This window comes from Mus caroli, unplaced genomic scaffold (genome assembly GCF_978045245.1).
Source record: "Mus caroli unplaced genomic scaffold, Mus_caroli_1 scaffold_14, whole genome shotgun sequence".
In the NCBI taxonomy this organism is placed as follows: Eukaryota; Metazoa; Chordata; class Mammalia; order Rodentia; family Muridae; genus Mus; species Mus caroli.
This window is the reverse complement of record NW_028227269.1, coordinates 27,743,385-27,766,402: the sequence shown is the minus strand read 5'-3', so window position 1 is coordinate 27,766,402 and position 23,018 is coordinate 27,743,385. Positions and strand designations below refer to the sequence as shown.

Sequence of the window (23,018 nt, the reverse complement as noted above, 5' to 3'; positions counted from 1 at the left end):
GACCTTATACATCACTCTGTTTGGGAAAAAAAAAACACACCCCAGAAAATCTTACAATTAGAAAGATGCTTCTGTTGGGAGGAATTCACATAGCACGGTCTTTGAGACTGAGTTACTGAAGGGTGAGACCACTCCAAGAAAGATGGTCTCATAGATGAGACCTCATTGCTTTCTAGTGAGGACTGTGAGAACAGGGTCCCAGGGAAGAATCTGCAGGTCAGGACTGCCAGTCCCCCTGTTACTTCAGGGACAGCAGTGAAGGTTGCATTGCTGTAATGAAAGCAGCCCCTCCCACTCTGCCTCCATACCATGTGTTTTCATTCTGTCTGGCCTTGAACACATGTCTAGCAGAGTAGAGAAAGCTCTTAATATTGACATTCAAAACAATCTACTCCTCCAAATGAGCTTGCAAGGATACCACACTCATGGCTGCTAACTGATGTGGAATATAGAAGGCCAGGCACCTTAACAGGAGGGGCATCTACATTGATTCACCCAATGATTGTGGGCACAGGCTTGCAGTGCTCAGTGTTCAAGGTAGTCATGAGATGCCAGAGGCAAATGCCACATGGGGACCCCGACATGTGTTCAGCAGCAGCAGCAGCAGAGCATTTAAAGAAACAGTGTGAGATAAGGAGGATAGTCACTTTGTCTTGTTCAGTCTAGACTACGCGCTGCCTAGTTCTTCCTGAGAATTCACTTTCCTGTGTATGGGCAGAGGAAACATGGGCTCAAAAGGACAAACATTAATGTGTATTTAAAATATATATGTATATCTGCATATAACATTTTAAGGGCTACTCTTTTTGTTGGATGGAGTATGAAAATAAACTATACCTTACATGCATTATTATCTGTGCAGTGAATTTGTATTTCTCATTATAGGGATCATGTAAGACCTTAATCATAGCATGTGCCAAATTTGCTGATAAATACTATATGGATACAGAGTGATAACTCACTTTTAGGATAGATAATTGTTATTTAATAAGCATAGAATTGGATAGCTGCTGTGAATTTCCTACTGTGTGTTCTGAAAATAAGACTATGCAAGAGACTAGCCTGTGATTTGTCCAATTTCTAAAAAAAATATCATTTTTGTAATACATGTTCTCATAGGAAACTCAGTGTCAGGGCCACTTGACTTTTGTATAACCTGCAGTGCTCAAAGCTCCTGGAGATGAAATACTTAATTCTCATGTTATAAATGTCTAGTCTACAATTGGTGGGCTCTTTTCATGATAATCTGATGATTTGTATAAATGTGTTTTATCTGAAACCAAACTATCCGCACATTTCAAGTTATAGTCAAGGGAAAATGGTTCCTGGGTGGACACAGTGGCGCCCTATCAGCACAGATGAACCAAGGCTTCTTTCATGCCTGCTCCTCAGACAGAAGCCAGTTCAAGTTTTCTCCCTGTGCTCAAATCACTGTCCCAACTTCCTCACACTGAACCTCATCTGCTCTGCTATGGTATTTGTCCAAATTGTGGTTTCCACATGGGCTGCTTAAGTTCTTCTCATGAGGGTCTCTGTCTTCCATGCTTCTCATTTGAGGTCCTGTCTATATGGCAGGAATGAGACACAGCCAACCTTAGAGGAATCTGCTGCAGGCTTAACCTGAGATTTGGTGATACTGTCAACAAGGAACGTAGAGACAAATATGTTAGGACAGTGACTAACACTACAAAGTGGTAGCTTTTGCATACCACAGGAATCTTGCACCTCTGTGCTTTGCATATGTATGACAGGCTATCCTGGGACAAGTTTGCATTTACTGCTAGATGTTTGGATACTGATTTCTACAGTATGGTAAAACAAAACAAAACAAGAAAGAAAAAAGGAAAAGGTGTGTGCATAGTGAGGATGTGAAAATAGGAGCCTGATGGATCTCTGCCTCTCAATGCCTCTTTTTTAACATTGTAAGCACAGCTCAGAGTCTGATCAAGAAGAATAGCTGTTCTATCAACAAAGCTCTGGCTTTCCTTTGATGGAGATTCCCAATCCTGGAAGGTTATGGAATAGCCTAGAGGGTGGAGCACTGGGGCATCGCTGTACGAGGCTAGTTAAACAGTCTTGGAACACAAGATTACAGGCTCTTCAATGGAGACTTCTCCTCACTGCAGAAGCATCTGACAGATTCTCCAGGAGGCTTATAGAGAAGTTCATTGACGGGAAAGCAAATGAGCCTTTGGTGTCCCCTCCAAAACACCCACAACAATCAGGACCATGGGGAATGATTCTCCACAGAAGCAGCTTCTGGGTCTGAGAAGCACAGGAGCGAGGGCTTGGGAGGAGCTAAGGGCCTCACTTTCTATGAAGGACATGGGCAAGGGCATACTGACCTCACTGCAGGTAGCACAGACTAGTCTCATAGCAGATCATGTGCTGAGCTTCTCCTCAGTAATTCATTGGGTCTTTTAAGTCACCTGATAGGTGGTTGCTTATATGAGGAGCAGACATGGTTGAGTTCTATTCCTCAGTGGCTGACTGCATATCTGGGACTGCACAGCTCCTTTCTACAGGGTTTCTGTTTCCACACATGGTCCTACTCAGCATGGGCTAGATGCCTCGGTATAGGTTCCAGGCCAGGTATACTTGATATATAAAAATCTGGACCCTATGGGGTTATTATGAAATTGCTTCTTTGGTGATTCTGTCCTTTGCCCAGTTGCTTGAATCAGTACAGCTAAAATTTCTTGGTTCTGATTTGCTGTGGAGTTCATTATGCAACCAGGACCTAGGTGCTAAAATCAGAACAACTCAAGCCTGGTAGTCACATTGTTATGTATCTTGATAAGACTTCTGAGTGCCTTTCAAAACATGTCACTTTGTATATTTAAAAGGTGTATTATCTAAATTATGATCCCAAATAAACAAAACTGAAATATTTAAGTTTAGAAAGTGGAGCAGATTCTAAATTTAGACAAGACTCTTTGTGCATACCAAATGTTCATAACCCTGAACATTAATATCTCCTGATTCCCAAACATGATGAGAATATGCAAGAGAGTATTTTATATGATTGCAATAATGCCACACAGCCAAGATACAAATCACTCATCAGCACTGACAACTAAAGATATCATTGAGAACTGCACACAGCTGACACTGTGTCCCTAAATATTTGCTTAACTGGTCTCCTCTCTATCTTTCCACATATTTCATTACGTAGGGCTACAATAACTTCTCAGCAGATCATTAGTGGCATCAGCACATTTGTCTATAGCACACTGGGTAGGTAACATTTGCAGTAATTATTGGCACAAGTTATGATGTAACTTGTTTAGCTTCTACTCACAGTGCTCTGTTCTACCACAGGAAAGAACTAAGGGCAAATGTGAGTAACAAATTGTTATCAATAGTGTTAAGGCTCTGTAGGCTCTGTAACAGTGTGGGACTGACTGCCCAATAAAGTCCATGCTTCCTAACAGAATGGCCATGGCTTTGCAACAAGGCACACTCATTTATGCTCGCACAAAGCAGTATTGCCAGCCATCAGGCTCACTTGCACAATCATTTGGTGTGTTCTCTCTTAAGGATGAGATCATGGATTTGTATCTGGAAGTTAGCTGTCTGGAATTTATATTCTTGAAGATATTTAAGCCCAAGGGACAAAAAAAAGTGTTCTCATATTTCCATCATTTTTTTGGCATTTCTATGATGCAAACCCTAAGCCAACAAAAACTTTACCATCACAAGAAAACCATCACCTCTTTCCAGAAAAGAAGTGATCTTTGGGCTAGGGCTCAAAAAACCATAATTTTGAGTCTTGTGCTAACAGAAAAGTGGACACACAAATATCCTCTGGTGTGCATTGTGGAAGCCACCCATGTACTGGAAGCCCAAAAGGTTTGTACTTTGCTTGTACAACTCAACAGTATTCTACCTCAGACCAGAGACCTGGCTCTAAAGACAGAAACATACACCCAAATCTACCAACCATTTCTTTTAAGTAACATCTCTTTTTTATCCCTGCCACTTTAACAGTCACTAAAGTATAGCTTTGACAATCAACCGACAGAATCTATCTCTCCAGCTCATATATTAGTGGTTCAGAAGCTAAGGCTGTGCCAGCAGCCATGCTTGAGTCAGTCACAGTGCCTGTTGGACAGAACCACTAAAACATCAGACATGCTAGACTAGTTTTCTTTCTACATTTTCCCATAAATAGATCAGCAAATTACCATGACAACAAATCTAAATAACAATTTGATGAAGCCCAGACGATAATTTAAAGGAATTGTTTGAGATAAACTCTTAAGTTCACATAAGCAGTTTATCCATTTGGTATTGAACAAACTTAGTTCTGGAATTGTTAAGATGCCAAGGATAATAACACTAGAAAATTCATGCAAAAAACTGACCCCGAAGCATGGCCTAAGCTTTGGGAGTATTTAAAGATTACCATTTTCTTCTTCCTCTTCCTCTTCTTCCTCCTCTTCATCATCATCCTCTTCTTCCTCTTCTACATCGTCACCATCTTCATCATCATCTTCATCTTCATCATCTTCCTCCTCGATCTCCTCCTCGTCTTCCCGATCCACCTCATCTTCGTCGTCATCATCCCCTTGCTCATCATTGTCTTCAGAGAACTCCTCATCATCATCTTCCTCCTTATCATCCATGTCTTCAGTACCATCACTCTCATAGCATTCGTCTACTGAGGAACTATCTGCTTTTACTGCAAATGGTTTTCGCTTGGGAGCAGGTTCTTGGGGCTGTTTATCTTGCGTTTTTCTTTTTTTAGCCAAGGGACAACCATATACACTGATAAAAAAAATAGAAGAAAGGGACAAAGAGAAATATTTATGTTACTGCCTGGATATCAGAGCAATGGGATGCCTTGCATATATTCGGGATTGAGTATGAATGTCACCATGCAAATGCAGAGGGGGAGGGCACTACTGTTCTCTCACACATAGTTCTGCTAATGAAAATGACATGACAACAAGGTACAGCTTGTGTTTGTCTAATTGCCATTAGCATGTAACCGGAGTCCTCTGGCTCACTGTTATCTGATTCCAGATGGCATGGAGACCGTAGCACAGGAGGATGGCTGGGAAACCCTTCTTCCACATGTATCCCAGTCAGGTCAACTTCCAGATGTAATCTCCTAAATAGTACTAGATATTTAGAAAATGTATAGGCTGCTCACTGTCGGTCTTGGATAGTGTTAGTTTCATCTCAGCTCCCGGAGAATGACTCCGGGATTACTGGCAGTTGCCAGTAGATTAACATGAATTTGGGCCAGACCCTCTATCCAAGCTAAGTCTATAGCCTTTCCCTGAGAAAGGATTATTTTTCCAAACTATGTTTCCTGTCTAGTTTTTCTTTTCTTTTTTAAAAAAAATCATCATAAAGCCTGTATGTGCTTCAAGGAATAGGAGAAAATCGGTGTCCAAAATGCTAGGAGAAATAACGAATGTGTCTAGAATGCCATGTGCCCTCCCCTTTCAACTGGCCAGTTCAATAGGAGACTCCTTTAGGCTTGGGTTGCTTCAAGTTTGGAACTAGGAATGGTGACATGATTACAGATCTTGGTCAGCCAGTGTCATCCTATGGATCCTGTGCTAGTCAACAAATGTTGATGCAAAGGGACAGGTCCTTGCTCCAGGTCTGTGAGGTTCAGTCACACTTTGACATGTGAGTACTATCATTTCTTATTCTTCACTATCCTATACCAAATACCTTAACATCATGGCACTGAAACAATTCAAACCAAGTGAATAAATTAAGAGTGCAAATCTCTTGGACAATATGTGTTTTGGGGGGTACCATATCCAAGGGGCAGATGATTAAATGCCAAGTTGTTATGTTGGGAAGAACTCTGAAGGGTAGTAAAGTGCCATCTGGCAAAGAAAAAGACACCTGAATACATATCAAAATCATCTGCAATCAATATGAATGGAAGAGAAAGCACAGTATAGTTCAGACAAACACAAGCCCTGGAGAGCTGAGAGTAATCGAGGCAAGAGAGGAAAATAATGGGGTTTGTGTGATGTCTCAGGCAGGGGGAGAGCCACTTAGCGGGCTTACAATGAGACTATCTGAGCTTTTGCAGGCAGTTACTGATGCTATTGTGTTTTTTTGTTGGAAAGGCCATGGCATGCTGCCAGCATGATGAACTGAGGTGAGGGAAGTTGGCGATGGCCAGCAAAGTGATGCTGGTGTGACATCGAGGCACTGGAATGGGTGAGGCCCTGAGGAGGGTAGCCTGACGACTGACTCCAGAGATACTGCATACCATAGCTTGAAGGAGCCTCCCTTAAACTCTGAGACCCCATGGTAGTAACAGGTGCCATCCTCCTCCCCAATGAAAAGAGGTGAGGGTGGGTGCTGGAGTCAAGCTGCAGGGCAGTGTCTGCAGTGCTGGATCGTTGTGAACAGAGCTTGCCTGTGGGTAGGACTTATCAGTTGAGTAATTCTGGACAGACGTTCAACTCTGTACTTCAGAATTACCATCTGAAACTGAAAAAAACTGTGTTCTTCTCACACTGGTACCTTAATCATGAAATGCCAACAAGAAACATGAAGAGTTGGGTTTAGTGACTGGACCAGACTAATTTCTCAGTCTGTGACAGTGTTTGCTGCAGAATGATAATGTAATGGCCTGCTACTCTCAACATGCGGTTGTATCCTGACAGCTGTGTCTCCTAATGATCAGAAGTCCCCTTATGGTTAAGCAACCTTGAAGCACTATCAGTTTCTGCCTGATATATCAGAAACTATGGTATTAAGGACTTTCCCAGTTGCCTTATATGCACACCAATGAGGGGTCTACAGCCTCAAAAGACCCAGAGATTTTTAAAAACACAGTTGTTTTAACATATGTGTGGGCTTTGCAAGAGGATCACAGGAAGAAACAGCCTAAAAGAGAAATCTGTCTGGTTCACTATCCCTTGCAAGGGAAAAGGGCTATCAGGCATCCATAAATGTGATTATCACAAAGATTTCTGAAAGTCTCTTGCAGAGGTAACAAGTCCAGGCTCTCTCATCAGCGCCCTCAAGCTTTCTGGAGGGTACTACCTCTGCTTCTTTTACTAATAAAATAAAATAGCTTTTTGTTAAGCTATCCACATTTCTCGGCTGAATTCTTTCTTTTGAGATGGCAAGAACAGAGCATAACATGAGACTCGTTACAGGACTTTTGTGCATGGGTCTGAGTGCTTAGGGATGAGCACTTCATAGGTGTTGTGTTTAACACACCTGGGCTCTATGGCAGGGCATAAATTCACCCATCTACATTATTAGGGGATATGAGACCTTCACGGTCCTAATATATGAGATCATTAATATTAACAAGGATGACCACTCTCCTTATTGGTGCTATAGTGTAAGCTATATTGGTACTAAGTGTATATATACTAAGTATAAGCTGTCTTCACCTGCATTTTGGAAAATTTGGGTCCAGTGTGACAACAGTCGAATTCACTGGCATCAAACAAATTTCCTGTCAGTTCATTTTGTTTGTTGCTTTGGTGTTTCTCTATGTCATTTAGGCACACTGAGAATAATCTCACCTACGTTATATGCAAATTCTCTGACCTCTCTCATTGACTGCTACCTCTTGGTGTCCACTCTTAAAGGGACATCAGAATCTGAGTCCAGAGACATTTCAGCATAGTTTAGAGACTGACTCAGGAGCCTTTTCAGGTCAACAGAATCCTGGAAAAACTCTGGGACTGTATTTGGGGTGTGGATCCTGCCAAACTCATGTTCTGTGGGTATGGTATCTGCTTATGGGTGGCAGCCTAGCAGAAGGAGAAGAGAAGCTTCATCCTCAAATCTGCACCTGGAGTGCTGTGTACTGCCACAGCTGGGCTCCTGTCCATCATTCATGTCTTTCTGAATGACAACAAAATCATAGTTCTGGGATGTCCTCAAATTGAAAAAAATGAAGTAGAATTAGTGGCAGAAGTACTTGGAGCAGCCATAAAACCATCCAGGTGAGGGCTACAGTTAATATCTTTGGCTGCCCTCCGCATGTTCCACATGCAGAAAGGATCCAAGGGCAATTATTATTTAGAAAACAGTTCAGGGACTTATTCTTTAATCCCTTTAGGCTCATATGGCATAGACTCACAAGGTGCGGGCCTTCCCTGAGGGTGCAGTGAAAACTGTCTGGTGGCAGGTGCCCCGTGAACATTCCCAGGACAATCCAGTATGTCCTCACTGGTGAAGGAAGAGAGTGTACCATGTCCTAGTGGGGTTACAGATCACATACTACCTCTATTGTTCTTCAGGAAGGTGACAGAAGAACATGTATTATTCTGCTGAGACTGCTTCTGAGCTGCAGCATCTAACACAGTAGCCTCATAACACATGCAGGTATTGAATTAAACATAATTCGAAGTCCAGTTTTTGTTTTGCTAGCCACATTTTAAGTATTCAGGGCTACATGGGGTTAGTAGTTATCATATGGTCAAGGCAGAGAAGCAAGCTCATCATCACACACAGTGTGTTTCTAGACAACCATCTGAGAGTGCAGCTGCCTTTCTGGATTGCTCAGTGCATAATAAGCAAGTGAAGAAATGATGGATATCATGAGGATGAGGGTGAAGATGAACCGTGGCGGAGATGCCTGGAATTTGGAAGGCAGCATATGATTCTTGAAGCCAAACTTAGAAGGACCTGCTAGTCCTGAAGAGCATAGGAAAGAGTATCCTGCAGGGCAAACACCCACCCCTGAGGGACAGAGCAGGGTTGTGACTCGGTCTCTGGTGTGTACTGAAGGTTCCTTCCTGGAACTGCACACCTGAGAATTAAATGTGACTTGGGAATCAAATTCAGTTTTAGTGGTTGCTCTTGCTCTCCCCTAGTCCTATCACTTCATGTAAAATACAATATGAACACTGTAGTTCAACTGCATTTATATTTTATACATAGTAGAAATAAGAAGGGATTAGCAAATAAGTTTCCTGCTGACATCACCGTAGTTCAGTAGCATTACACTTATGGAAACAGTTTTATAACTTTTCCACAGTGTTTCCATTAAGAGATTCTTAATGTAGGTACCAGACACAATAGTAGTTGTGGCCTCACCTCAAGGAATCAGGATCTAGACTCGCCTCAAACTGCCCTCAAACTGTTTGTAATATCTCTGTCCAGAGATAGAAGAGAACATGGAAAGTATATAGAGATGGGAAATAATGCTTGATCAGAAATGGAGTGGCTGGTCTCTGTGTCTTAGTCTCTTTATAGCAGCATGAAGCCACCAGTGAGGACCAAGGTTGGTTACCCCACTCACAACCAGCTCAGTCCCTGGATCCCCAGGACCTTTGTCTTTGAGTTGTTTGACTAGTTCTGTGTGTTCTGTCGTGGGCTCTTCTCACGTTGAGTTACTTGCTGGGATGCACCCTCCATGGACTTGAATGGTAAAACATCAGATTCTCCAAGGCTGGATCCTAGGTTCTTAGAATTATTATTATTTTTAACTTGTCCTTTCCCTATATAGGTACCAAAACATGAACAGAATCAGCATAACTGAAAATGAGTCTAGCAACTTCGCCTTTGTTCATTGTTTCTGCCAAAGTCACTGATAAGAAAGGACGGGGTACAGGCACCTCATGGCCTCCTAGGAGCAGTGTTTAGTAGGTGTTTAGTGGCTACTAAGCTAGCTCCGAGCTTTCTAATGGTTCTTTATGGCCACAAGCAACCATTTCCTGTGTGGCTTAAAGTCCTGAAGTACTGAGCTCTAGCTGCAGCTCTGCCTATAACGTCACTGGGAGAACATTTACTTCACTCATAGATGATGGTGTTTTCTGCAGCTCAGTCCAGAATGTCACTGAAGGAACACTCACTGCATATATGAACACTGTTTTCTTCATGATCCTGTGGATGGAACTCAGGGCCTCACACATGTTGTTACAGTACTGAGCTACATTCCCAATTCACTTTTTACCTTTTTCTTTCCTTTTTATTTTGTCCTTTTTATTTTTTTAATTTCTTTTTCTTTTCTTTTCTTTCTTTCTCTATATTGAGACACAGGTTTCACAGTAGGCTCAGACTGTCCTCAAACTCTCTACCTCTTTGACTGTGACTCCCAAGCAGCTGAAGTTATAGACGTTTATCTCCATTAAACCTTTACAATGACCTTATGAGGCAGGACTCTTGATTCCTTCTTGAAGGGATGGATGTTTGGACCACTCCTCTGGGCAGTGTCTGGAACTCCTTTCTATCCATGTCAGGATATCTGACTTCTCACGTCTGCTAATCCTGCCCTTATTTCTTTCTGCATTATTATAAGGGCCATTAACAATGGCACTTTCTCTATAAAGCCTTTTATGGAATAAGTAGGCATTCAGGAAGCATCTGCTGCATGAGGATTGAGGGAGTTTGTCAGCTTATTTATTCAGGAAGCATTTTCCTGAGCAATGCATATGATACTAATGTCATGAGACAGCAGAGATAGGTCTCTGGGGGAGGGAAGAATACACAGGAATACACTATGGGGAAGAGAGAGAGAGAGAGAGAGAGAGAGAGAGAGAGAGAGAGAGAGAGAGAGAGAGAGAGAGAGAGAGAGAGAGCTGTAGATACAGAGAAAGAAACATATGAAGAGATAGGCAAAGAGAGGCAGGAACAGAGACAGGAAAATGTAGAAACAGACACAAAGAGGGGGAAAGACAAAGATAGGAAAAGGCAAAGAGAAAAGCAGAGAGAGAGAGAGAAGTAGATACAGATAGAGAGACAAAGAGAGACAGAGAATGAGAGAGTGAAAGACAAATAGAGGCAGTAATAGACATAGAGAAAGACAGAGGTAGAGGGACTATGAACTGCATCATGAGTAAGAAGATAGACAAATGGGAGTGGTGCTAGCTCTCTCATCCTTCTTGGTGCAGAATAACTTGCTAGGATCATGAAAGGCCCTAAGAGAGTAAAAAGTGATAAACATGGCCATGTGTGGGGAATGAATTGGCAGATAATATTAATAGGATATAGGAGTGTTACAACATGCGAGGAAAGATATTAATAATAGTTTTCCTTGCTTGGGCATGGGATGAATAAGCCTCATGCTCAGGTGATCAGGAGAAGGCACAATGACAAGAGCAACCCCTGGCCTTATCTCCTAGTTGCTTGGCTGGTAGTGATACCACAATTGATGGGGGTTTCCCGGAAGGAAAACCTGATATATACTAGCTTATTTGTGGTTAGGAAGAGCAGAGAGCCAACTAAGGCTAGTGCACTAAAGTTGTGTTCACTTGTAGATTTCTGCTGGCAGGTGGCCTCAATAAGGTGGGGCTGGAAATGAGGTTTGGGGTAGACATTGGTGGATGGGATTCTGTCCAAGACCCTCATGCCATTGTTCCCAGGAAAACAATACTATGAAACTATGTGTCACCACACACTGCTGCCCATCCCAACAGCATTTCTAGTCAGACCTACTGCCTACCACTCTCCTGCCAGAACACACAGTACTATGGATGTTAATATGGAGAAGAAGCTGCAAGAGGCTTTCAATGGAGGCATAGGGACAGCAAGGACTGCCAATGCTTTCTGAGATGTCCCAGTTACTGAGAGGAGGGCACAGGCATGCATATATACAGACTCCTAAGAATACAATGCATGCAGCTCCTAAGCATCCTTGGAGAGGAAAGCCAAGCGCCAGGGCTAAGAGGGCTGAGCCTGTTTGTTGCCTCGGAGCCCTGTCCCTCTTGTATCCCTGATGGAAGCCTGGCCACAGCATGCCTGAGACCAAAAATAGCATCAAGAGCCCTGTGAATGAGGGAGGAACCAGGATGTGGGTTCACTGGAGACTGCTAAAGGACTCAACACTGGTTGCCTAGCTCTTTAACTCAGTCAGGAGATGCCCAACATTGGATTCCTGAAGGAGCTACCTGTGCTGAGAATTCTAGGTTGGTTTTGAGACTCTCTGGAGAGTACAAAAGCATTTAAAGATACTTTCAAAAGAGTTTAAACAGCTGCATTATTCAATTAAAGAGTTAGAATTTCAAAGTGTTTCACAATATACTTCACCACACGCAAGTAAAACTAATTCAGCTATAACTGCATACTAGTATATTTTTGTAATTTTCCTCACCACCTTCTGTGGAGGATGGTTAACAGAAGTTTAGTTTACTTGAAAACTTCATAGCCACTTTTAGTTTAAACTTGTCATAAATCATAAATATTTTAGGCACTGAAAATATTTAATAAAATGTTCAAAGATATATATTTAATTTTTACTTTTAGATTTAAAAATTACCAACTTCTTGAAGTCAGACACATTTTTAATCTTTAAAAATGTATTTATATGATACACTCCACTGTTAAGTATATGTTGCCTTGAACAGTAATTCAAAGACATAAATAAAGCTTAAAATAACTGTAACCATTGACTTTCTTTCTTACACACCCTGATAGCTTTCATTTCAAGAAAACCAGTAGAGGCAACTCTGGTGTTCACTGCAGGACCCCAGTGCAGAACTAGAGCCATTTTCTAAACCAGCTCTGGCAGATATTTGGTTCCCTAGGCTTCGTATGCAAATGCCTCCTCCAATTGCTAAAGTTCCATTTGAAATCAAGTATACTTTCTCACAACTTTTCTCAGGCCTGTCAGATTTCCTCACCAGCTTTTCTCCAGGCTATCCTATTTACATTCTAATGGCTGCTTTTTACAATGGTTTTTATTTGCACATAATTTAAAGCATCAGCTTGAAAACCAGTAATCCTCCACATGTCTTCTTTGCTTCTTCAACAGTCTCTGAGTAAGGGCTCATGTCATGCTCCCTGGATCTCAGTTCAAGCATCACCTAATGGGCTCCTTTGGGAGCTAAGAGCTCCCCAGGAGGAACCTCCACAGATGAGCAGGTGCATGGCCAGTCCATAGATATTCCCATGACCACCACAAAACCTGGGTCTGCTCAGGCAGCAGCACTGGCTATTGTACTGATTGTGATTTATTTCCTGCATATTGCCACTGTATTCGTGGATATCTTTATTTTTCTGTGTGTGTCTTGATTCTTCAACTCTCTGGTAGATGTTAGACTTCCATGTCTATATTTCTGCTCTGCTGACACACACAAAGTCAGCATTGTCGCACAAGGTCTTGGTTCTGTGTGTCTACCTTCCTGGGGACTCTTCTGCTTCTCACTGGGCTGGTTCTGTGTTCTGACCTCCAGCTGTCCTCAGTGGAAGTCATCCCAGGCTCTGAAGCATGGTGCGTGGAGGAATATATTCTGAACCCTTATCTGAAGTGTGTTTGCTGTATTCTTGCACAGAATTGTTGGAGCGATTCTAATTGCAAAGACATTTCCCTCAAAGCTTCATTTCTTCCCTGCATTCTGGGGTCCTGTGATGCTTTGCAGCTGTCAGTGAAGTTAGAATTTGACACTCTTTCAGATCTTGCCCTCAGCCTTGGGTGAACTCTGAGATTCCTCAGGGGGCTTGGGTGGCAGATGTGTGTACCTCTTTCATGTGGGTCTGCAGAGTGGGTTCTGGGAGGCTGGGGTGACAGTCTGCACCACCCACTGTTCCTTTCTAGTAGAACCACTACTTGGAGGCCATATTTCCTGAACTAGTTCTCCCGCCTCCCTTGCTTGGCTCTTCTATTTTTTCATAATTTCATCATCCCAGTGAGCTATTTTTTTCAAGCTTGTCAATCTTTTTTGAGCTTTAATTTGTTACACTTTTATTTTTATGATTTCTTGAAGTTAATTATTTTCTAAATAAACTATATTTGCATTTTAAGACTATTATCATCTTTTAAAAATCCGCTCTATACCTAACTCTGGTATCATCAAGTTGTTCTCATGTCTGGCCTCTGCCTGTCCAGTTCCATTCACAGTGAAAATTGACTGGGATGTCAGATGCAGACTTGAGAGGCTGTTCTGCTCAGCAGCCAGATGTGGAAGGCTTCACTTTTTCCTTTTGGAATGTTGGTTGTCTCTTCAGAGGCTGTTTTCTCAAACTCCAGTTGGCAAGCCTAGTCTTGGTAGATGCAATGCCCAGATTCCACAGGTGTGCTCTGTCTATCCTCCTGCCTGCTCTAGATTTTCCATGCAATGCCTTGGTGAATTCTGCTGGACTCACTGGAAGGTGGGACTCTGGCTGACCACTCACACAAACTGCACTGGCTCACTGGCCGTATGGAGCAAGGAGCTTCTTACACAAATGCAGAGCCATCCCTGTTTTCTAACCATTTCCACCCCCTTTCCAGGAAACTCCTGATACTATGCACTCACAAACTTCAGAGGCTTCCTATAATATGTACTCTTGGCTGTATTCTGTACTTTCTATGCCAACAGAAGATTCAGCCTATAGCAGGGGCAAAGGTTCTACTGGGTCAGACAAGATTTTCCATCACTTTTATAGCTCTCATATCTATAATGTGGTTGGTTTTCTTTTCCTTGTTATTCTCCCCTGGAACCTTCTGCTTTTAGAAGCCAGATTCCCAGCAATTGTTCACGTGGGGTGTGTGAAGCAGTAAATTCTTTCAGTATATTTTCTCTACCTTGCACTAGGGCAAGGGCTACTGTGTTAACTTGTGTACAACTTCACATTCCACTTTAGCTTCTATTGCTATCTGGTCCAATCTGGGCCCACTATCATAGCCATCCTTTCTTCATCCTTCCCATTCTAGAGTTCCCTGTTCACCATGAGTCCTATTGCTGGGGTTTCCTCTCCTGCCCATCTCAAGTTCCTGATTCTCTAGCAAGTCAGTCCTGGTCAGGCTGGAATTCAACAGTGTTTATCTCATATTCTGCATGGGAGAGATTTCATATCTATTGTAAACTACCTGGATTCCTTCACTTGTGCTGGTGCTGGCTTATTGCATCAGTGTAAGGTTTTATAGGCATCGCCACCATATATCAATTATAGTGGGTTCCCATCATGACAAGAGGGGAGAGTACATTAAAAACTTCTATTTCTGTTGTTTGACTGCAGAATGTTTGACACTGGCCTACCAGCTTTTATGCTTGGTCCTACCAGCTTCTACCTTCCAGTAAAATACATACAACTTCTTTTTTTTTTTTTTTTTTGTCTATAAAAAGTAGTGATCATCCTTGCCATTTGTGAGGTTAGAGTGGTGGGGATACGGAAGCTATTCCAACAGCCAAGCCACTCATCAGCAGTAAGATTGGCAGATTAATCTGGTCAGTGTATTCCTTTAGACTAGTAGGAGTATGCTTTAAGTGAGATTCTAGTTTAACCAAAGAGCTCAGGTGTTTAAGGAGTCTTCCAAAAGTGTTCATTTTACTATGACCTAGTAACTTGTCACACCACTAACATGTACAAGGAAGGAGCCCTAAAAACCATTTTAGCCAACTTTGACCTATAAAACATAGTGGCACACCTAAGGTCAGACTTATCCCATCAAATGAGACTCTGCATCAAAAATATCTTTTTTACCTGGCCAAAATGAAAACTGGCATATATATTATTCAGAGGGAAAAAGTGTTCCCTAGGACCTAGCCACACTCTGCATTTCTAGTTCTCACTGTTAGACTCTCTGGTTACATCAGCTCAAAGGAACATGTTGGGACAAACAATTGCTGGGACCAAAGTCCACTCACTCAGCTGGACCAGCATGTGGTATCATTTCCATCTGGTCTTACTAAACAAATATGCTCAAGTTGAAACTGATATCCTTGACCTAAAAGGTCAGGGTGTGTTGAACACTCACATGACAGTACAGCTCTGAGCTGTCTTTAGCTGAGTGGAAAGATATGTCTTTAGATTTATGCTGGATAGTGTGGCTGTGTCCTTGGCAAAGGACTGTCCTACTCTGTATGCTATTGTACTCAAAGTGGCAGTGTCCCCATGGCTCGTGAGCTTCTTGGATTTAACCAGCGCTACTACCATGACTTCTAGAAGATGAAGCTCCAGGCCTGACTACACTGGTTGTGTTTCTCTACCCTGGAACAAATTTATAAGAAAGCCAAGGAGCTGAACTCTACCCTTCCTGTGAGGGCAAGGCTTGTGAGATGCATGTATGAAAAGGCAGTATGTGTAAGGACAGTGTGCATTGTGAAGGCACAGAAGTGTGAGGGCAGGGTTTGTGTGTGTGTGTGTGTGTGTGTGTGTGTGTGTGTGTGTGTGTGTGTATGAGAGAGATAGAGACAGAGACAGACCAACATAGAGAAGAAACATTCATTCATTCTTGAATTCCATGGTTCTCCTCTAACAGCTTCTGGTGCATGGGCTCACCACATTCTCCTAAGATAGGTGAGTTTTATAGACTGGAGGATATGGAGGGATACCAGGCACTAGGGAAAGATGAGTAAGTATACAGAGCCCAGATTTTGGTCCCTTTAGGCATGCTTGCTTCTTCGAGTTTGATAGGTGCTATGGTGATGAACGGTGACATCAAAATAATGTGGCATAGTACAATCAATAGGAAAATAAAAACAAACAAAACAGTAAAATAAGAGCCTGGAATGAAAAGGCAGAGGCTGTAGTGAAGTGGAAAGCATCCTGTCATCAGTGATGGTCACCCTGTGTGAGCTCTGGCAGGTCCTGGCCACACTCCTGAAGATTCAACCCTGAGTTAAGTTGGCCCAGTAAAGGGAGACTGCTCAGATGGCTAAGGGCTGACCACTCTGCTCTCTTTATGTCTGGCACTGAAGATAGCTCTGGGTGGGAACACACTGGAGTTCTGGCCTATGCTGGGCTCAGAAGCAGAAAGGCCTCGTGGAAGGGAGGCTTAGCTTCATTGGGACTACCATGTCCTCCTTGTGTACTGATTGGCCATGCATTGGCTCTCATGCTTCTTTCATGGGCACCCTAGGGTGAAGATGCATAGCCCAATTTAAATTTGTTTCTTGTAAAATGACTATCATGCAAAACAGTGACTCTGGGTTGGATGGGGACAATAGTCTAGGTTCTCAGCTAGCTGCACTCCTTCTTGGTGATTGGATGAAACATCTGTCTGAGTGACAGCAGGTAGATAGCAAGACTTCTGTGTACACTGGCTAGAGTTCTCTACTTAGTGCCAACCTGCATGGTCTTGCTCCTCTTCCTGGTAACTCCTCATCCATTCCTATGTCCATGCTATCTCCCCTGCACTTCTGAGTCACTCTTTTCTTTCTATTGCCCTGCCACTACCTTTGCTGTCACCAAATGCTAACACCTGAGTCAATAGCTTCTTTCATTCTCCTCAGCCTCCTGGGATTCAGGTACAGGTTGCCAGATGGCCCCTGTGAAACCCCTGGTTCTTCCAGTCAGTCATCATCAGTCCTTGTCCCAGTCCCTCCCCTTATTCTCCTGTAAACCCCTTGCAGCTTGTGCTTGTTTCCTTCTCCTGTCTCCATCCCTTACCTCCTGCTCCTCCCTTTCCTCTCCCCCCTCCCTTCCCCTGATGTGTTCTTATCTTCTTTTGATTGCCTGGCAGGTAGAGATCTGAACACCTTTCCATGCTTATACTGCTCTCCCACACTGGTAACTGCGAGTTCCCGCCCCCAGCCCTGCATCCTCAGGCCTGGACCTCAGCAGTGATTTTTTTTAACCCTGTGGCCCTCTGTGCTGCACTCTTCTAGCAGCCGCACTGTCAGTGCTATCCTCTGTCCTGCAGCACCCTCTGCACTCTGCCTGCCTTCTTCCTGCGCAGTGGGATCATTCCAAGCACTGCCATCACCCAGCCTGAGGCTGGCTCCTCTGTGCATTGCAGCTACCCTGGGACCATCTGATTCCACAGAGTGGAACTTCAAACGGGGAAGGGCTAGGGCTTATACTGTGTGGTTTCTGCTCTAACCTATTTAAGATGCTCTGCATCTTCTTGGAGAACAGGCTGTAGTGGCTTGAATAAGAATGGCCCCCATAGGGTCATAGGTTTGAATGTTTGGTCACAAGGGAGTAGCACTATTTAAAAGAATTAGGTGTGGCCTTGTTGAAAGTGTGAGTGGCTGGGAATATGCTTGAAGATTCAAAAGCCCATGTCAAGCCTAGAACCTGTGTTTCGGAGATCATGATACAGCTCTCAGCTACTTCTCCAGTACCATGTCTGCCTGTGGGCTGCTATGCTTCCTGCCATAATGGACTGCTGATAATGGACTGAAAGCCTTGGTAACTATAAGCACCCTCAATTAATTACTTTCTCCTATTAGAGTTGCCTTGGTCATGGTTTCTCTTCATAGCATTGGAACACAGACTAAAACACAGTGACATGACTGTTTTCTATAACCCCATAGGTGTTTGGAAACTTGGATATTTAATAAACAGCATTTGATGGGTTTGAGTGAAGGAACATGGGTGGTTTCAGGCATTCTGATTCACTGTGGTTTCTTCCCTCTATCTCAAGTCCTGCATGACTCTTCCTACCTGATTCAACTTCTTTCAGTATCATGTCATGCGACCTCTTTCCTCATGCTACCCAGAACATGTATGCCTACTGCCCCTCTTTCTCACAGACCCCCTTGCAGCTCAAACCATCACATCTCTGGAAGCTTTGGCAGAAGATGAAGTCCCTCAGGAAGAAATTGCGCCCCTGCTTTGGGCATTCCTTAGTGTACATGGCACTGGCCAGGATTACCAGGGTGGAGATGGGAAAGACATAGCAGGTTATTAAATAACAACCTAATCTCATCTTTTCACCTGTGAAACAAGCTCTAACATCTGTTTATCATTCCTATATCTGCCTCCCTTTCATTTCCAAGGCTGCAAAGTTTCCCAGACACATTGAGTGAAAGGCTAGCGTCAGGCGAGACAAATATAAACAGAGTTCACGTGTCTTCTCTGAAGTTTGCACAGTCTCCCTGGGAACAAATTTTACAAGTGGGCAGTGACCTTGAAGTAAGTGCCTCATCAGAGTCTGAGGCAACAGAATATTGTACTGTGCTGTGATGATCCTCTGGGTAGGTGAAGAATCTTAAGTTACTTGAATGATGTAGCCTGTACGTAGCGAGTTATTCTGTATATGAAGACACCGAGAAGGTGGCTAACGTGTCATACCAAACCTTGCAGATGGACAGGACACAATACTGTGGTTAAATGAGTCTTCCTGCTTCTAACACGTTAGAAAATTGGACTACTGCTGTTATGATGCTTCCTTGCATTAAAATCTATGTTTTTGGGCAGAGTGCATTTTTTAAGGGGCATGAAATAGAACAGATCCAGGGACCTTCATATTTAAGCCATCCTCTGTCTCTGTGTGGCATTCAGGACCATGAAAGAACTCAGTAATACCACCTGCCACCCTGGATATGCGTGTTCCTGTCTCTGTACATGTTATGGTTGATATATCATATGATCTTTGAGAGCAGGCAACTATCTCTTTGACCTTTAAGTCTATTTCTTGGAATAAGGCCACCTATGCAGTCAGCCTTCTGAAAGTAGTATATTATTTTAGAATGTAGGTTCATAGCCCCTTCTACATGTTCACAGAAGTTGGTGGTCACTTCAAACCTGCCTTAAGTGGCTCATGATTAGATGCTATAGTTTCTGAGATAAAAATCTAGACAAGTTTCCAAACTAGTCAGAGACATTGTTTGGGAGCATAGCACTGCCAATGGGTCACATCTTCTTGGACCTCAGCCTTCTGTATTTGTGGCACCTTGTGTCAGGTCTGTCACTTGTGTTTGTCCCCAGAGGCGCTAAAGTTCAGCAGTGGCTATGGAGAGTTTGCTGCATGGCGTGGTCCAGCTGAGTGCCAAATAATATCAGAATGGGACTGAGCCCTCAGATGTGCCAGGAAGACACAGCTTGGAAGAACTACCTCTTGGATACAGAATCTCCAGTACCTATTTCAAACCTGACTTCGATAATCAGAACGTGAGTAATGGCAAAAATTGCTTTTAATTTTTAATTTTTTCAAAGTACCATTAACTCCCTTCCCTAGAAAAATTTAAGAGTAACATTTTCTAATTAAAAAAATCCTTAACTCCATGCATTTATTTTTTATTGTGTTTTTAGGCGATATAAAAATATAACCCTGTTGCCCTCATTAATGACATGAAATGCTAATGGTTTTCAGGACTTCAGACATAAAGATTGGCCCCTTAGTGTGCTTGGTGCCTATACTCCCTCAATGTTTAGTGACAGTCATTTGTGCCCTCCCTCCCTCCTTCCCTCCCCGTCCCTCCCTCTCTAGCGTCTCTGAGGTGTCAGAAACAGTGTTCAGCCCTGGATGAGCTCTGATGGAGGCAAGGGAGCCTGCCTGCTTTGGGCCCACTATGTGTCCCTAACCACAGCCACTCAGCAATATTACCTATGCTGAGAAGGCCCACAGATACAGCTTAACTGGGCAGGAACAACAGAGTGGGCTCATTTTCCAGAAAACTTAACTAGTCAGAACTCTCTGTACCTGGAAGCATTTCTCATGGGGAGGCAAATTCCAGACTATGACCTACAGAAGGACAGACTTCCAGGATTTAGAAAGACTCTAACTTTATTCTGAATATTGACGTGATAAGAGAACGTCTCCTCCAGGTGGAAGGGGCTGCTCAGACTGCAGAGAGTTACGGGGGTGGAGGTGTGTGAAAAAGAAGGGGCTGTCCAGTCCTTCAGAAAGTACCAAGAAATAGGGTAAGGACCGCCCCTGCTCTGGGGTCTTTTCCTCTTCAATGTGAGTCTGCAAAAAGCTTGGTTGCTTCATTTTATCAGCTAGAGACAAAAATTTCATCTTTATTCTGAAGCTAACCTGAAGGAATCTGATACAATGAGAGGCCAACATATATGACAGGCTCTGTTCACCATCTCAGCATGATTCACAAGTGCCCTCTAGTGAAAATCTTTAGGCCCTGTCCACATATTTGGCCACGTTCCACCCAATGGCCAGAGCCCAATTCTCCTTTGTACTGGGCTTGGTGGAGGGGATAAAGAGAATTTTCTGGGTGGCTGATCCAGTAGCTGAAGGCCTCATACGGGATTGCTTCAGTCTAACCACAATCAGTGCAGAATGCCCAGAGGGCATGCTGACGACCCACTGTGGCTATGATTTGAGGTGGCTATGGAGGGTGATCTCTTAGTTCCTTCCTCTAATTGTAGGCCTGGAGCTCAAGGCTGAACAGCTGAACACTGAGTTATGGAATTCATGCTTGCCTATTCCCCAGTAACCCGTTCTTTGACTCAGCTATGAAGAGACAGTCATACCTAGGCCCACCAGGAGAGTAAGTACCCTGGGAGATCAGCTCATTCCCAAAAAGGGTGTGGTATTGCTTTACATGCTAACCCTTCTTTCTCCCAGAATGCTCTTGCACAGATATAAGTAAAGTGATCAGTCTTATAAGTGGGCAGTATTCTGGATAAGCAAGAAGTATTTTAGACATGGTTACACTGCATCCTATCTCCAGAGAACAATAAGGGCTTCCCACTCTTCCACGCTAGAAATGTGGTATACCCAGACACAGTCTACAGTCCTGACACTGAGTCCCCATGTCCTATACCCAGTCAGAGAAGCTAATCTCACCAGGAGAAACCAAAGCCCTGAAGGTATCTGCAAAAATACTACTCTATCAGGTATTTTCAACAAGAGAATCACATGATTTTCAGCAGTCTCAGGATGGAGCCTAGCATCATTACGATATCTAATGATAAGGGCAATACCTCATAGTAAGTAAAAGTTTAAAAAAATTTGAACTACAACGTTACAGCTATAACATGAAGCTAACCAAGAAAAGAAGAGCCATGATATATTAAAAGCTACAAACAAGAGCATCCAGGTGTGTTCTCACCCCTGGGAAGGTCAGTGATAGAAACTGAGTGCTAGGACTTGTTTAAGAAGTATGTTCAATCTTTATTTGAAATTCAGGTTTGAGCCAGTCTCAATGTTTCTCTGGCTTCTCCTGCCAGCTGCATTCTCCGGGGGGCCCACAGTGGGCACTTTTACCCTGGGGGCACCACAAAGGGCGCTTACACATTCCACTCTTCTTCAGCTGCCCAGAATCTCAAATATTCAAGAAGAAAGTGCCCTTGTCTTTTCTCTTTCCAGTGCCCCATGGCTGGGGATGGGGTGGGTCCTGCTGTCCTGGGAGTCCTGTGTATGCCTAGGACTAAGGCTGAAGATGCCCCCAAATAGCTGATGTTATCAAAATAGTGATAACAGACTCACTTCCAGGATGGCGTGGTAGTAGAAGACTCAGGGCTGGATTCCCCAACCCCATCTTTTCAAACTTGTTAGAATCAAGTTGGGTCAGAGCAAGAAATTTGTCATTGGGTTCCTTCCTCACTCATCATAGGTAATGTGCTTGTTTTCTTAACCTCTTGGTCACCTTTGGAGTAAGTGAGTAGGGGTGGATAGATGATTTCATGGGGCTGGAGGAAAAAAAGGCCATCTTCAAATTGGGTAGAAAGAAACAGAGGGAAGGAAGACTGCAGCTAAAAGAATTAAGTCGCAGTAATAGGAAGGGACACTGCCCAGGGATCTGGGATTACTGTACATCTCATGAAGCCATTGCTCCTATCCCTGGGACTGTGATTCTAAGAACTCAGGAACCCTGAACGAAAAGGAAGAGGGAACTTGCCACATCTTGGTGGGTTGGCTGTGTCCTTCGACATGCCTGATTAGGAGGCTACCTCTGCTTTGTCAGCCTTGCTGACTCCTCCCAGTCCCTCTGTGGCCACTGTCCTCATCATGACTGCCCTATCCCAATATGAAGAGGAGGGGACAGGTGGGTGGGAGATGCAGCTCTTATGGTCACTTACCGGCTCAATGGCCCTTAGTACCATGCTAATTTCTGCTCTAGAATTGTGGTGGCCATGGAGGCTTGGGGGAGGGTTGTACTGGTCAAACTTAAGAGGCAGAGCCATAGTCTCATTCCTATGCATGGGAAGACCCTCCCACATTGCTGCATTGCCCAGTTGTACCTCATTTCCCAATTCTTTTCCTTGGTGAGATTGGTGGGCACAGGACCCCTCTGCTTTTCTAAAGGAGATTGTGACACTCAGGCTCCCTTGTTCTCTTGCCACCTTTGTCATTCCAGCTGGGAGCTAAGGACTTATTCAGAGTACAACAAGCCACCTGATTGGCTGGGATGATAAGAAGTAGGCAAGAGTGCAGTGAGATGAATTATTAATGGGGAGAATTGCATCTAAGAGGTTTGCGTGTCCCTGCTCCATCCTCCCTGGAGTCTCAGGAAATGAAT

General features: G+C 43.4%; 1 protein-coding gene and 1 long non-coding RNA gene across 17 annotated transcripts in view; one reads left to right on the top strand and one right to left on the bottom strand.

The window, feature by feature from the left end:
* Myt1l (myelin transcription factor 1 like) overlaps positions 1-23,018 on the bottom strand; it is a 391,301-nt gene that overhangs the window by 105,840 nt on the left and 262,443 nt on the right. For 14 of the 16 annotated variants that reach the window (XR_015045201.1, XM_085830269.1, XM_085830266.1 and 11 more), the window contains one exon: positions 4,409-4,770. The exons of the other annotated variants lie outside the window; for them this stretch is intronic. Coding sequence is in view for 13 of the 14 variants with exons in the window: in XM_085830269.1 (XP_085686395.1) it covers positions 4,409-4,770 (362 nt within the window). In the remaining variant the exon portion in view is untranslated. The remainder of the gene's footprint in view (positions 1-4,408; positions 4,771-23,018) is intronic. 16 annotated transcript variants of the gene reach the window in all.
* The window catches only part of LOC110307426 (uncharacterized), a 93,595-nt gene that overhangs the window by 23,985 nt on the left and 46,592 nt on the right, over positions 1-23,018 (top strand). The window contains exons 3-4 of the long non-coding RNA XR_002379384.1: positions 19,525-19,707; positions 20,923-21,044. This is a non-coding gene — a long non-coding RNA (uncharacterized LOC110307426). The remainder of the gene's footprint in view (positions 1-19,524; positions 19,708-20,922; positions 21,045-23,018) is intronic.